The sequence below is a fragment of the Ictalurus furcatus genome, chromosome 19 (genome assembly GCF_023375685.1).
Source record: "Ictalurus furcatus strain D&B chromosome 19, Billie_1.0, whole genome shotgun sequence".
NCBI lineage: Eukaryota > Metazoa > Chordata > Actinopteri > Siluriformes > Ictaluridae > Ictalurus > Ictalurus furcatus.
The window spans coordinates 16,118,562-16,132,826 of record NC_071273.1 but is presented as its reverse complement, the minus strand read 5'-3'; the positions used below and the strand labels follow the sequence as shown (position 1 = coordinate 16,132,826).

Sequence of the window (14,265 nt, the reverse complement as noted above, 5' to 3'; positions counted from 1 at the left end):
CATGTCTAAGCTGGTTAATCAATTGTAAACGAATTCACATGAATAATGGAGTATTAAAATATTCATGTTCTGCAGCCTCAGTTATGGCATAATGAATTCAGAGGGGTTTTGTTTGCCATGTTATTTGGAGATGTAGTAGTCATCATCTATCTAAAATATGTCTCAGACCCTGTTTGCACCTGGTTGTTTCATGCAATTTGGGTAATATGATTATATTGGGATTGTATTGGGGTTTTCCCCATATTTACTTTTAGAAGCCTATTTAAACCCTTTCACTCCAACACCCACAACCCATAACTGCTGACTTTGACACTTTTATACAAAATTAAAACTGCATTTGCATCTAACGACTTGAAATGGAAAAACGATCCAGTGCGTTGATGGCGAAATCTTCTTTGCCTAGTATGTGTGCTACCGCAATTGATTTATAAGTGTAAATGCTTGTAATGTTCAGTTTTCAATCCAGCTACGGGAAGGATAAAATGACCAGGTGTACACAGGGTGTGGAACTCCTTGCATTTGAATTGATGATCCATTAATAATTACAGTCTGGATATAATCCTGATACTAAATGATAAAGATAATCATATCTCTGTTTGTTTGTTTATTTATTTTAGGTGATTGACACACTGCATGATGCGTGAATACAAGTTAGTAGTCCTCGGCTCTGGAGGTGTCGGCAAGTCTGCACTGGTAAGTGCGCCTTTTCTTGCTTTTTCAGGTATAGAATATAACATCAGGTATATAATTGGGTGTATACCGTACAAAAACCAGGCAAGACACGTCTTTAATGCATACGCACCGATGTAACCGGTTTCTATATCTAATAAGTCACTGTTATCTATCTAATATCTAAGTCACGTCCACTGTTGTATTTTACCGGCGAATGTATTTTCCAATTTGTCTGTTAAATGCTATGCATCACCTTCCACCAAACAGAAGCTGCTTCGGATGTGACTGCATTCAGCTGGTCATTTAGCAGTTAGATTAGTATGAAATCAGTGCCATGGTGCAATTCTGTACCTTTCACATGAGATCCCAATTAAGAGCTGCGTTCAGTGTCGAGTGCTGAGGAAATTTGACGGTCGCATAGAAATGAGCGTGTCCCTGGAGGACGCAAGTCCTCAGCCGGGTCACTAGTGGGCTGTGAGAACCGAGCTGGCTGCTGTCTGGGCTCACCACGCTGAGTCAGAGATGCAGCAGAATGACTCTGCAAACGCCTTATCGTAGACTTCATGAGTTATAGTAACAGCACAGCAGGCAGATATAGTACGCTATCCTTCATTGAAATGCCAAAGCCAGCGTCTTCTCGGAGTCGTTTCAAAGAAGCACAACTAAAAAGGAAAAAATCCCGCACACTAACAGCACTTGCACACGTATCAAAATAGCTTTATTCACAACGTTTCGGTCCCATGACCTTCATCAGGCATGTAGAATCAATCTATTCAACATAATCTCATTTAAAATCAATACATGACTAATCACTGCAATGATCCATCATTACCAATCACGATCAGTGACGTAGCACATCATTGTAACCACAACATCACATAAAAGGGTTACATCAAAAATGTACAAATGGACATAAACAAATAAACATAACTCTATAGCATCACATTAAACAATGTTTCATCGTTCATGCCCATAGGTGATCAAGTCTGAAGAGTAACAATCCAAAATAACTCGTGTCCCTGTAACAGCATTACTGTATCACCCCCTCTCGCAACTAAAAAGTGTTTCAGTGAAATGGAAACTTTCGACTGGAGACCACGCAGTACTAAAACACAGCTTTTTGCCAAAGCAACATTTGTACTCAGTGTTCTGGACGATATATGTAGGTGTCTCGTTCTATTGATCCTCATTTCCAAGCTGTGAGTCTTCCTTCACACTATTCCCTTTCCCAGCCATCCCTTGGTTGACTTAAAAATGGCTGGAGTTTCTTCATTTCAAAAAAGTTGGAATTAGTTCAAGTTCCCTATGCTGGAGTTTAGTCTGCTGTTCTGTCTTCTGTCTGCTGTTCTGTCTCAGACTGATCGAGAGCACGATTGCATCTTTCTAGACCATCAGGGCTTCTCCATTATAGATGCATCACATGACTCCAAAATTACACGGGTCAATTTAGTTCTAGTTTTATTTGTATAGCGCTTATAACAGCGGACGTTGTCACAAAGCAGCTTTACAGAAATGTATCGATTCCGGATATAAATTTTGCATTTATAAATTTATCCTAATGATTAAGCCAGTGGTGAAGGTGGTAAAGAAAAACTCTAAGATGCTATGAACGACGAACCTCGAGAGCAACCAGACTCAAAAGGGAACCCGTCCTCATCTGGGTGACACTTCATAGTGCGATTGTAAATAATTTCCCTTTTACAACTGTATACGATATAATCAAAAAGTCCAATCATGTAACCAGGAGCCAATGAGCGTACGAGCAACTTTTATGAATATAACCATCAGTTATTTCTGAACTCATTATAGTTTTAACTTGAAGTCATCAACTGTTCAAAGATGGAGATTTGAGTCTAAAACTGTTCATAGCAATTGCAGTCCTAAGCCATCTTTATGGTTTCCAAGTGATAACATCCATAGTATTGTCAGTGTCTACGTTTACATGCACATCAATATTCCGATATTAATCAGAATTTGGCAATATTTTAATTAGTATTGAGTCATGTAAACACCGCAATCCCATTGCCCGATTCAGACTATATTCTGATTTTAGAAATTCTGATTCCCTCCCCTGGAATATGGCTGTTTTAATCGCAGATTTGTTGCATGTAAATACCTTATTCAGAAAATCCACTGACAGGAGATGTATGCGCATGCTCAGTCCGCAAGGAATTGTGGGTGCTAACAGACGCTTGGCTGTAGGCTAGGTATTTAAGGATGGCCACTCGGGCATACTTACAACAATCATGTATACAGGAATATTCTGATTCCTGTACACACATAAACATCGTATTCGGAATACAGCTGCAACCCGAATATAGACCTTAAACAGAATTTAATGTGCATGTAAACGTAGTCATTGATGCACAGCATCCAGTCATCCAGGATATCGTCTTTGTTAACGTGGTCAGGTGAGGAGGAAGGCGGTGGTGCGAACTCAACAGTCTTTTGCTAAACTCTTTGCAGTTCCTCATATTTAAGCAAGTGCAATAAACTAGCATCAAGTTCGTATAGATTCAGCAATGATGTAGCGTACCTCGAGCACTATTGGTTGTTGTGTAAATCACTCAAGCACTGCAACACACAGTCACTCTAACTTCCTGTTTCAAAAGGAAATGTGTCAGATTATAGCTCTCAAGCTTCATGTGGACTTTATCCTCTCCAAGCACTTTACCCAGTTATATTTCTGACAAGCTGATTTTAAATAGAAGATTCCTGGAAAACTGCCACAGTGACTCAACCCAGTCACCTCCACCGAGAAGCGTGTGTGCATGTTAGTGTGTGTGTGTGCAGGGAGTGTTAATGACCATCCCTCTCTCCAGCGAAGGCAGAGCTCTCTCTGTGCACAGCACACAGACTTTTATTGTCCATTAGCTCTATTTGGAGCTCTGTGCAGCTCTGCGTGAAAAGCACTCACATTAATCCCCTTTCTGCTTCATGCTCAGTGGCTGAAGGCCGTCTGTAAAATTGGATTGTTACGTTGTCAAGTTAACCTCATGTCCTGTAACAGTGTAATGGTGCACTCTGGTGTGTGTGTAGCTTGACACTCTTCATGCTGGTTGTGTAAATGGAACAGCAGCATGTGGGCCTCAGTTAGGAGTGAGATGCTCAGGTGCTGTACGGTGTGGATGTCTAGGATGCATCCTCTATAACCCCCACTAGCCAGTGCGAGTCCACATTTAGGGTGTGTGTGTGAGTGAGAGAGAGATGCAGTTAGTGTGTGCAAGTGTGTATGTGTATGTACTGTTTGTATGTATGTGTGATAGTTAGTGTGGAGTGCTGTGTGAGTGTGTGTGCACACGCTGTGATGGGTTGCTGTCTTGCTCTCTCAGTGAAACTTGTCTAGAATCACTTGGTTTATGGCTGAAGTGTTAACTGAAGTATTTCCTATGGACAGCTGAGAATGATGTCAATGTCATGTCAAAGTCCCGCTCCTCAGTGCTCAGACACACACACACACACACACACACACAGGCAATCAAAGAAAAGTGGCACAGAAAAGAATGTGGAGAAGCTTGGGGAGTGGGGAGCAATTATCCATTTCAATGAAACCTTTTTTCCAGTCCATGTTAGACATTTGAGGACATTCACCTTTTCTGCTTCGTAAGGCTCTGCCTCTGTGACTCAGTTTCAGTGGCTACAGTTATAAATTAGATCAGTACTAACTGACAGTGTAAGGGCTTTAAACTGCAGAAGATTAAATTGATTTGTCTTAATTGCCACATAGGCGTTTGTAGATTAAAAGTCTGATTTCCTGTGACTCTGGTCTACGTGTGTGTGTGTGTGTGTGTGTGTGTGTGTGTGAGAGAGAGAGAGAGAGAGACACTGCACATTGATGGATGTTGATACAGCAGGATTCTACAAGTTTTCCCGTTATGCTTTATGTAGTTCAACATTTTTCATTTCACAAATAAACCTGACTCGAGTGCATGCAGCAGGTATAATTATTAGGCTGCATATTAGTATATGGTGCTACGCCAATCATAAGGCTTGAATGCAGAGGGTTTTGCGAGAGAGGTATGTGTGCGTAAAAATCAGTTCTAATCTGTTTAAATGTGTTTCCAGTTCACTAAGCTGTGAGAAAGGGTATGGTGCATTTTAAATGTGTCACCTGAATTCAATTGTAAAACCTGTCCATCTTTACACACTGTGTGGACGGAGAGGAACAGGAATCACTTTTTAGCGTGGAATAGATTTAATGTGATTGCTGAGAGCTGAGCAATGTCTGTCACTAACACACACAGCTTTCTTACTCAGTCTCCTTTATATTTCACATGCTGGTCTCTCTCTCTCTCTCTCTCTGTCTCACACACACACACACACACACACACACACACACACACACACACACACACGCTGGCAATATATGGCACACTTTGACAGCTTGTCACTGTTTTGTTTACTTAACAATTGTTGACCTTGGCTAAGTAGGTGATGACAGACTAGGGTGCTTGTGTGTGTGTGGCAGGTTGTGTAGTACGGTAAGGCACAAGTCACTCATGCACAGAGTATGGTCTTTCTCTGTTGACCCCCTTTCATGCATCCATCAGCTAGATCCTGCTGCATCAGCATATCACCTCCATACACACACACACAAGCTGTGGATCAGGCTCTTGTCCAGCTTTTAAGAATGTTTACATGCAGACACACTACATGATTTAAAACATATATATACAGACAGACAATGTGTGTGTGTGTCCTGATTTCTTCTCTTTTTGTGTATATCTCTTACTAAATTGTTTCAGGAATTAAAACAAAATCTAAGATAAAACAAAGGCAACCTGAGTCAACACAAAATACAGTTTTTAAATGATAACTTTTTTGCTTCAATAAATAACATTATCAAATACCAATTGGGCCTGTGTGAAAATGTATTTGCCCCCGTATTTACTAATTCAGCAAATCTATGAAACTGCATTCATAATGGGGTTCAGCTGGACTAGATGCAACCAGGCCTGATTACTGCAAACCCTGTTCAATCAAATCAACACTTAAATAGAACTTTTTCAACAGCATGAGGTTAAAAGGTCTTACCCAGTAACACACTATGTTAAAACTGAAAGAAATCCCAGAAATGATGAGGAAGGAGGTGACTGAAATACATCAGTCTGGGAAGGGTTACAAAGCTATTTCAAAGGCTCTGGGACTCCAAAGAACCACAGTGAGAGCCATTATCTCCAAATGGAAAAACCCGGCACAGTAGTGAACTTCCCCAGAAGTGGCTTCCAAAATTCCTCCAAGAGCACAGCACCTACTCATCCAGCAAGTCACAAAAGAGCCGAGGACAACATCAAAGGACCTACAGGCCTCTCTGCATCAATAAAGGCCACTGTTCATGACTCCACTGTCAGATCCATGGAAGAGGGGTGAGGTGAAAACCACTTCTAACCCAGAAGAACATTAAAGCTCTGAATTTTGCCAAAACTCACCTTGATGATCCTCAACCCTTTTGGGAGAATGTTCTGTGGATTGATGAGTCAACAGTCGAACTGTTTGGAAGACAGGGGTCCCGTTATATCTGGCGTAAACCAAACACAGAATTCCACAAAAAGAACATCATACCTACGGTCAAGCATGGTGGTGGAAGTGTGATGGTGTGGGGATACTTTGCTGCTTCAGGGCCTGGGCAACTTGCAATAATTGAGGGAAACGTGAATTCTGCTCTCTACCCGAAAATCCCAAAGGAGAATGTCCAGTCTTCGTTCTGTAAGTTGAAACTTAAGCGAAACTGGATTGATGCAGCTAGACAATGATCCAACGCATAGGAGTAAGTCCTAGTGCTAGAAGTAAGTGGAGTGATCTCCAGCTATCAGAAGCGTTTGGTTGTAGTTATTGCTGCTAAAGGTGGCACAGCCAGATTTAAGTTTAATAGGGCGATTCGTTTTAGGTGTTGGGTAACTTTTTTTGCTTCAAAAAAAAAAAAAACGGTATTGTGTGTTTACTCACGTTGCCGTGGTTTTGTATTGTATTTCGTTTTAAGATGAAAAACTATTTAGCATGAGACACAAAAACAGACGAAATCAGGAAATCACTTTTTCACAGCACTGTATACTGTGTGTGTGTGTGGGTGGGTGGCTGTCTGGGTTTATACAGATTGGGCTCTGATAGAAAGACTAGAAAGGTGTGCTGTGAGCTGAAAATGTAGCAGGTGGAACCACACTGACCTGAAGGTCCTGTGGTCATGTGGACACTGAGTTAGTGCAGCATTTATCAGATCAGTTGGAGGATTATGCTGGCAGTTGTGATTGTTTCATTAGGATTTCATTAGAGCATTGCATGTGACCGTCTTTCATAACACACATTTCTACTGGTAATCTGGACATCTGAAGGGTCTGTGTTCCCATCTGATACAGTACATATGTAATTTACACATTTTTGCCTAATCTTGGGATGTTTTGATTTTTATTATCCAACATTTAAGTATGCCTTCACCCTGAAGCACATGATTATATTAGAATATGTGTGATGTGCCTGGCTGTTTTGCTGGTAATTTTATTTATTTATTTTTTGTTGCTGTGTTAATGTTACTTCTATATGTAGAAGTGGTGGAGACAACAAACGAGATTCAAAGATCCAGAATGCAATGCAGCTACACGACGCAGAGTTGCGTCAGAGACTCAGCTTGGCTTGTTGGTCATCTATGAGATGTTTATACAAGTGTAGTCAAAAATAGTCACCTAAGAATTGCATTACTAAATAGATCTTGAAGATCACGTTAATTATAAAGATTAATATGCAAGTTGCTCAGGGGGAGTTTCCTTTTAAATTTTCTTCAATAGCAATTGCATCTCTCTCTCTGTCTGTCTGTCTGTGTTTTGGCCTCCCACTAATAATCAGCATCTTAATTACTTTTCTATTATGTAAGCTTTAAATGTGTGAGTGGGGGAAGCTACTTATCAACGCACTGCAGTCATTAACAAGGCACTGCTGAGGTCTTCTGGGGCCGTTACGTGTTTGAGGGAATGATCAAAGGTCTCCCACGTCATCTCTGATCCTTCAGTCTGGAAGCTTCTGTGGAAACATTGAAGTACTCAGGCCTCATGTCACTGTATGTCAGTTATCAACACGTAAATTTGCGACAGTTTTTGTCCACCTACATTCTCCGTTTATCAATATTGGGGAAAATAAATGTTTTTTCAAGCTATGTGAGTGATGCAGGTAACAACAATAATACACCAATATGGATTTGCTTCATAGCTGTGGTTTGCACATTGTGGTGAAAAGTTTTTTTTTCCCTCATCAGAGCACACGTTCTAGCTTTGACATGTCCAAATCCAAGTGCTTACCCCCTGCTATGTTATCAACTGTCCTCGCCCTCATCGCATGATTTGTAACAGTGGGTTTGTGCTGACTCCCCCTCCAGCTGTTTTGTCTGCATGTATTATAAAAAATCTAAAATTAGATTTTTAAAATCTAAACCCCCCCCCCCCCCCCCCCCCGCCTCCTTTTTCGTTGTTTGAGCAACAAAAACTCTCTCCAAATGTCAGAGGAACGTTTACAGTCCTCTCGGACTTGATGTGCTTTTGCTGGCTGATGAATTATTACATGTCCCGATTATTGATTGAAGGAAGTAAATGGGACCTACCTACCCTAAAATTGTATTCGTGGTTTGCCTAGCTAAGTAATGTTACAAATGAAGTTCCCGGTGGGACGAGTGGAAAACCTGTGTTATCGATGTCCCTTTTCTTGTGCAGCTCTATTCTAATTCATAGTAGTGTTGTGCCCCAGGTAATCTGAAATAATTCAATACTAACTTTCTCTCTCTCTTACTTTTCTGGCTTTTCAGACTGTTCAGTTTGTTCAGGGGATCTTTGTGGAGAAGTATGACCCCACAATAGAAGACTCGTATAGAAAGGTGAGTAAACGTCTTTGTGTCTTAAGATTATTGATGTAATGCTGCTCTAGTTTATAATGGGATGGCTCGCCAGTCATTTCTGATTGAAGTGGATTCTCTCTAAATATCACACTTTGCTGTGTTCCTCTTGCACTCTGGGTGGTCACTTTTTTCTTAACAAATGATTGACTGAATGTCTTCCTGGTTCTGCTTTAGGATTCACCTCTAGGGCAATTATTTTATCACTGAACTCCCCAGCTATCGGTCTGTTTTCTCCCCAGTGCTGCACAGACTTCCTTTTGTCCCTTTTGAATGGCTGCATGCACATGAACCTATCACCAGGCATTGTACTTGTAATGTGTCAAAGTGTGTGTGTATCTGTGTGTGCATGCATCGTGGGTCACATTCAATGGACTGCAGTCGCATTTCCTGTGCAGTGATTTACCTGGGCTGCATGAGTAACGAGACCAAAGGAAAGACTGTGGCCATGCATGAATCTGCTGCCTGTTATGTTCACTGCCTTTCGTGTTTATTAATGGTCATACCACAAGGACCTGTGACGACAGCTGTGACTAAAAATGCAGCTTCTCTCAAATGCTAACAGGAAGTCCCATGTGGGTCACCACCCTTCTTCCTCACTGCGCTTCTCGCTGGTGCCCCAGGGGTACTTCCTGTGGGTGAGGTTTACCGGTGCTGACAGAATGCAGTACAGCGCTGGATATACACCAGTGTAGTACTGTCATCCGTCCAAGCTAAGAGGACATGGAAACCCCCAAACCAGAGCCAGGAATTTCCTTCATGCTTATATAATACATGCTATATAGTATGAGGTTTATCTCGATCCTCATGCGTGTGGATTGATAAAGCCAGATTACCCATCTGAACAATCCTGTGAAAGAATTAGTGGCCCCCCTGCAGGCTTTCTTTAAATTAGCAGTTAGTAGAGCCAGCTTGTTGCTCTGTGCATCACTTGTGTGCCAGCAGGAAGTTAGATAAGTGTTGCTGTGTTTTATGATAAGCATCATTATATAGTCTAAACAATCTGTCGAGAAATACATTGCCTATTTTGCATGTACTTGAGTCATTTCTTTCTGTTTTTGTTTTCTTCTTGTTCTTTGCAGCAAGTAGAGGTGGATGGCCAGCAGTGTATGTTGGAGATCCTGGACACTGCAGGAACGGTAAAGTACATGATACTGAAATTCTTATTCACCACTTCAGTCGTGTTGTCTAACACTCTAAATGCTGCATGTTATTGCTTTACTGTAGATGGATTTCTGTCTGCCATGAGTTACTCCCACATTATTCATACTGTAATGCAGACACACTTTATTTATTTATTTGTTTGTTTGTTTGTTTGTTTGATTGTTTGTTTGTTTTTCCTCCATAAGACAAATCATATTTGGATTAATATAAAAAGGTTCAGTAAACTTATAAAGTTCAGGCGTATGCTTCATTTATCCATTATGATGCTCTGTTTGAGGCAAATCATATGCGTGTTTTAGTATTTTTGTTGTTAATTCTGGTGGTCTGTAACACATCAGTAAATCAAAAACATAAGCACAAATCCAAAAACGCAACAGCAAAACCAAACACACAGTCAACATGTAACACGTGCAAAAGAGGAAGGGGTAGGTCCTTATTTAACATCACTTGCTGATTGAATATAGTGTATGACTATCACATCGAAGAAGAATTGCCCTTTTCAGTGTGCTTTTATGCGCAGCTGTGTTATTAATATGAGGAGTAATTCTTTCCTCTTAATAACCCGGCTTCCTTTAGGCAGGTTTTTAACCTTTGTATGCTCATTATTAATGCCATGCAAATTTGATAGCATTTCTAAAATAACATTTATTCTGATGATAAAAATAAGCCTGAATAAAAGCATCAGTTGATTCATTTAGGCTCATATTTCCTACTGTAAACATCCTCCAGCTGTTGCTGTTGCGTTTTTGGTTTGTTATTGTATTTTTCACCTACGGGCCACCGTAGGTAACAGAGGATTCCTCCTTTCCTCACTCGGTTGCAGAAGTGTAGCTAGAGTAGAAAGGGCCTCTTCCCCTGAGGAAAGCAAGGCATGTATGCTGTTTACCACTCTTAGCACGCTTTAAAGCCCTAAAGCCCTGCTAACAGATGGCCAACACTGTCCTTGGGCTTTCTGCTCCAGAAAAGCTTCACAGTCAAACAGGGAAGAGCCAGAATGACTCAGAAGGCACCTGATGGAAGGCCCACATAGAGAGTCTCTGTAATGAGAACAGTTCAGGTCTCGCATTCAATTCAGTTTTACTTGAATAGTGCTTTTAACAATAGACATTGTCACAGAGCAGCTTTTAGAACTCCTGAAGTAGATTTACATCCCTTATGTGCAAGTGAAAGGCGAAGGTGACAAAGAACAACTCCCTAAGATGACATGAGGAAGAAACCTAGAGAGAAACCAGACTTGTAAGAGAACCCATCGTTTTCTGGGTGACATTCGGTAGTGGAATTATAAATCCATGAAGTATACAGCTGGAGAACTGAAGGCAAACAGTACTAAGCGTGTTAATAGCAAATGTGAATAGGTCCTGGGAGGAGTTAGTTGGTTGATCATTACCAAGCTATGTGAGACCTATACGATCACTTCGACTTGCAGACAGGTTTCCTCTATAATCCTTGTAAGAATAAACAAAGGTTATAATGGCAAAGAGAAGTTTTTGTGTATATAGTATTCTTTTATAACACACAACAAAGCCAGCGGAAGCATTACGAGTGTCTCATTCGACCAGGATGGAGAGCTGGCTGTTCACCATGCAGTCTCAGTGATGTTTATATGTCAGGGCACGTGCACATATTATTTCTTCTGAGTAAATCACAAGGCACATTCAAGTACAATCCTGTCCTGTGGGCAAACAAGTAATTATATCCTCTGCGGCCTTCTCATACTTCATATTTTGTCCTTCGCAACCACCCACTGAGCATGAGAGGAATAGGGCAATAGCTCAGTATGCAGGCAGAAGTAAACTTCAGTCTTGATGAAGGCTAAAGCCAAACTTGAGCTTTCTACTTGTCAGGACGTTAATAAATGGTGGCTACTCCCTGTCGTCCTTTTGAACTATGACTCCCTTGCAGCATTCTGGCCTAAAGAATTCGTATTAATTATTGTAATACAGCCAAGATGTTTGCCATTCAGATAGACAATAGTTTGAATGATTAGTGTGCAAGAAATTGTTACCAGAAGTTTTGAAACTTCACATTGTTTATTCCGCTTTGAAAATTGACCACAGTAGATATGCACCACTAGTGTCACTGTCTTTAAGATATTTCCATTCACACAATTTCTTTCCTTCTCAACAGGAACAATTCACAGCCATGAGGGACCTTTACATGAAGAACGGCCAGGGCTTCGCACTAGTATACTCCATAACTGCACAGTCCACGTTCAATGACCTGCAGGACTTGAGAGAACAGATCCTGCGAGTTAAAGACACCGATGATGTGAGTTTTCTTGTCTTCCCCCATTCATCCAGCCATTCCTTCATCATTTATAAAGCCCTGCTTTCTATCAGTAGCCCATCATGTTCTCCTCTTCCAGACAGTGTTCCTTTCTTGCTTTAATTCCACAGTGTTGTTTGATAGATTCAATCATTTGATACTCTTTTATAGGCCGTAGAGCCACCATCAAATCCAAAACGCCATTGTCCAAATGTGTTTTTTCTATTTTATTATCCATTTCAATTCAGCTTGATCTGTTTAGTGCTTTTAACAATAGATGAACATCCATAACCAGTGTTACAATCCACATGACTTTTTATTGTCCATATTATCACTGTAGGTGGTGTTAGGGTTATAGCTTTGCTAACTTGCAGTCATATTCGGTCAAAGTCCAGTTTTGAGGTGTGTATACAAGGATGTGTGCATTCAGGAAACGAATCCCAGTGAAAGAGGCTTGTGCGTATGTGCATATCAGGCTTGCTCAGAATGTTTCCGAGAAGGAAGGCGGTGTCATGGCCCCCTCTGGCATGTGCTATTTCAGTCCTCTTCCTGCTTGTAGATGAATTAGAAAAAGCGCTTTGTACTGCCAGGTCTAAGTCCGTCTTATAGTTTCACTTCTCCACAGAGTTTTGGTCGAGGCCGGGTTTCATCTAAGGTTTTTCATCTCAATTTTTCAAGCTTCCTCTTCCATTTCAACCCAGTCTGGCTCAGCACTGGCCCAGTTTCTAATCGCTTTTAATTTTAAGTTCTCAGGCTTCCCAGCAGCTGTTTTGAATGACACAAATGAGATAGGAAATCTTACTGTCTCGTAAAAAAAGTTTGTTGTTTGTTTGTTTTTTGAGACGTCTAGCTAATCAAAAATCCCTACATAATGTGCATGTATAAAGGTTTTAAGCAATACTCAGTAGGACAGGTTTTTTTAGATCCTGTTTTATGTGTTAAAATATATTTTTGTTTCTAGTTCTGTTCTCTTTATCTTTTGACCATGATGATACCAGTAACCATATTAGTACAATTAGTAATAATTGTACTAATCTTAAAAGGCTATACCTAGTGTCGTTCTAACCATGGGTTTGATCTGTTATGTTCAGTTTGACACTTTCTAACCCTGCTGTCTGAATTAAAATTAATGCCATTTACCTTCTTAATGCTGTGTTCAAAGTATTGGCCCCTGTCAGTCAGGCTGACCTTTTAAGGTGGTTCCAATATTTACAAATTTTGCATGTATATGAATCACAAACTATGCACTACAATTACCACCATGACAGTGGTGGCTGCTGGGTTTCTTTTTTTTTTTTTTTTTTTTTTTGAATAGGGGAAGCACAGCTGTCTTGTCAGCAGATAAGGACACCACCACATGAGCTTGGTCACAGCACTTACCAGTCAAGCCAACCAACTTGACTGTACCAAGAGAGATTAAAAGACCTATTATTGCTTCAGTTTTGGGTGTTGGTCTGCCTGCCTGTTTAATTCTCTTCATGAGTAAAAGAGCATGAAACGAGTTTACAAAAATCAAGTTCACAGCATGAGCGGTGTCTGACAAGTCACTGTAAAACGCAGCGAGGCTAGGTGAATTTCACTGAAGAACTTGGTGACCGTTAGCTAGCTAGAAATTTCCAAAAGGAATACAAATAATCAAACTTTATACTTAAAATGTATTTATAAAATAAAATAACAGATTGTGTAAAAACTGTAAAAGTTGTGTATTTGTGTAGATGTGCTATGGATTAGGCTAATAAACTGACTGCTGCTGCAGCTCTGAGCCCTCTGGGTTGCTGATTGAATTACTGGCGCTGGTATGTTTAAATTTGAAATGCTGTCATGTTCATTATTGTTTCAATGATTGTCAGTTGGTTACGAAGTTCAGACCGTTTGAGAGATCTCCCAGTCATCATATGGAGAATCCATGCATCCGGGTGGGACAAAAAAGCATTTACGAAGACTGTATTGTCCAGTAGGCTTTGAGATTTTTTTTTTTTCCTGTGCAAAGCCACCTGTGATGCAATCATTGTTTCCCAGTTAAACCAATGCATTTGAGAGGGACCTAAAATGATGTATTAAAAGCACAGAGACCAATGAACGCTAATCTTTGGTCCATTACGGTACAGTGTACTCGGATCTGTCATAGTATCCCATTTTCTCACAGGCGGTTCATTGAGTATAGTTTGTGTTCATTGACAGCACAATATTTCAATGAGATGTACATGATATTTTGATTCGATCAAATATTGAATTTCACCAAGAGTGATGCGTAATGTCAGAAAATTGGTAAACTTTTCATTGCAGAATTT

The 14,265-nt window shown here is 40.5% G+C and overlaps 1 protein-coding gene across 1 annotated transcript in view; it reads left to right on the top strand.

Moving 5' to 3' along the window:
• rap1b (RAP1B, member of RAS oncogene family) overlaps positions 1-14,265 on the top strand; it is a 51,908-nt gene that overhangs the window by 32,870 nt on the left and 4,773 nt on the right. Inside the window, exons 2-5 of the mRNA XM_053649925.1 lie at positions 618-693; positions 8,459-8,527; positions 9,628-9,684; positions 11,837-11,977. Of these exons, the coding sequence (XP_053505900.1) occupies positions 634-693; positions 8,459-8,527; positions 9,628-9,684; positions 11,837-11,977 (327 nt within the window). The 5' untranslated portion in view covers positions 618-633. The remainder of the gene's footprint in view (positions 1-617; positions 694-8,458; positions 8,528-9,627; positions 9,685-11,836; positions 11,978-14,265) is intronic.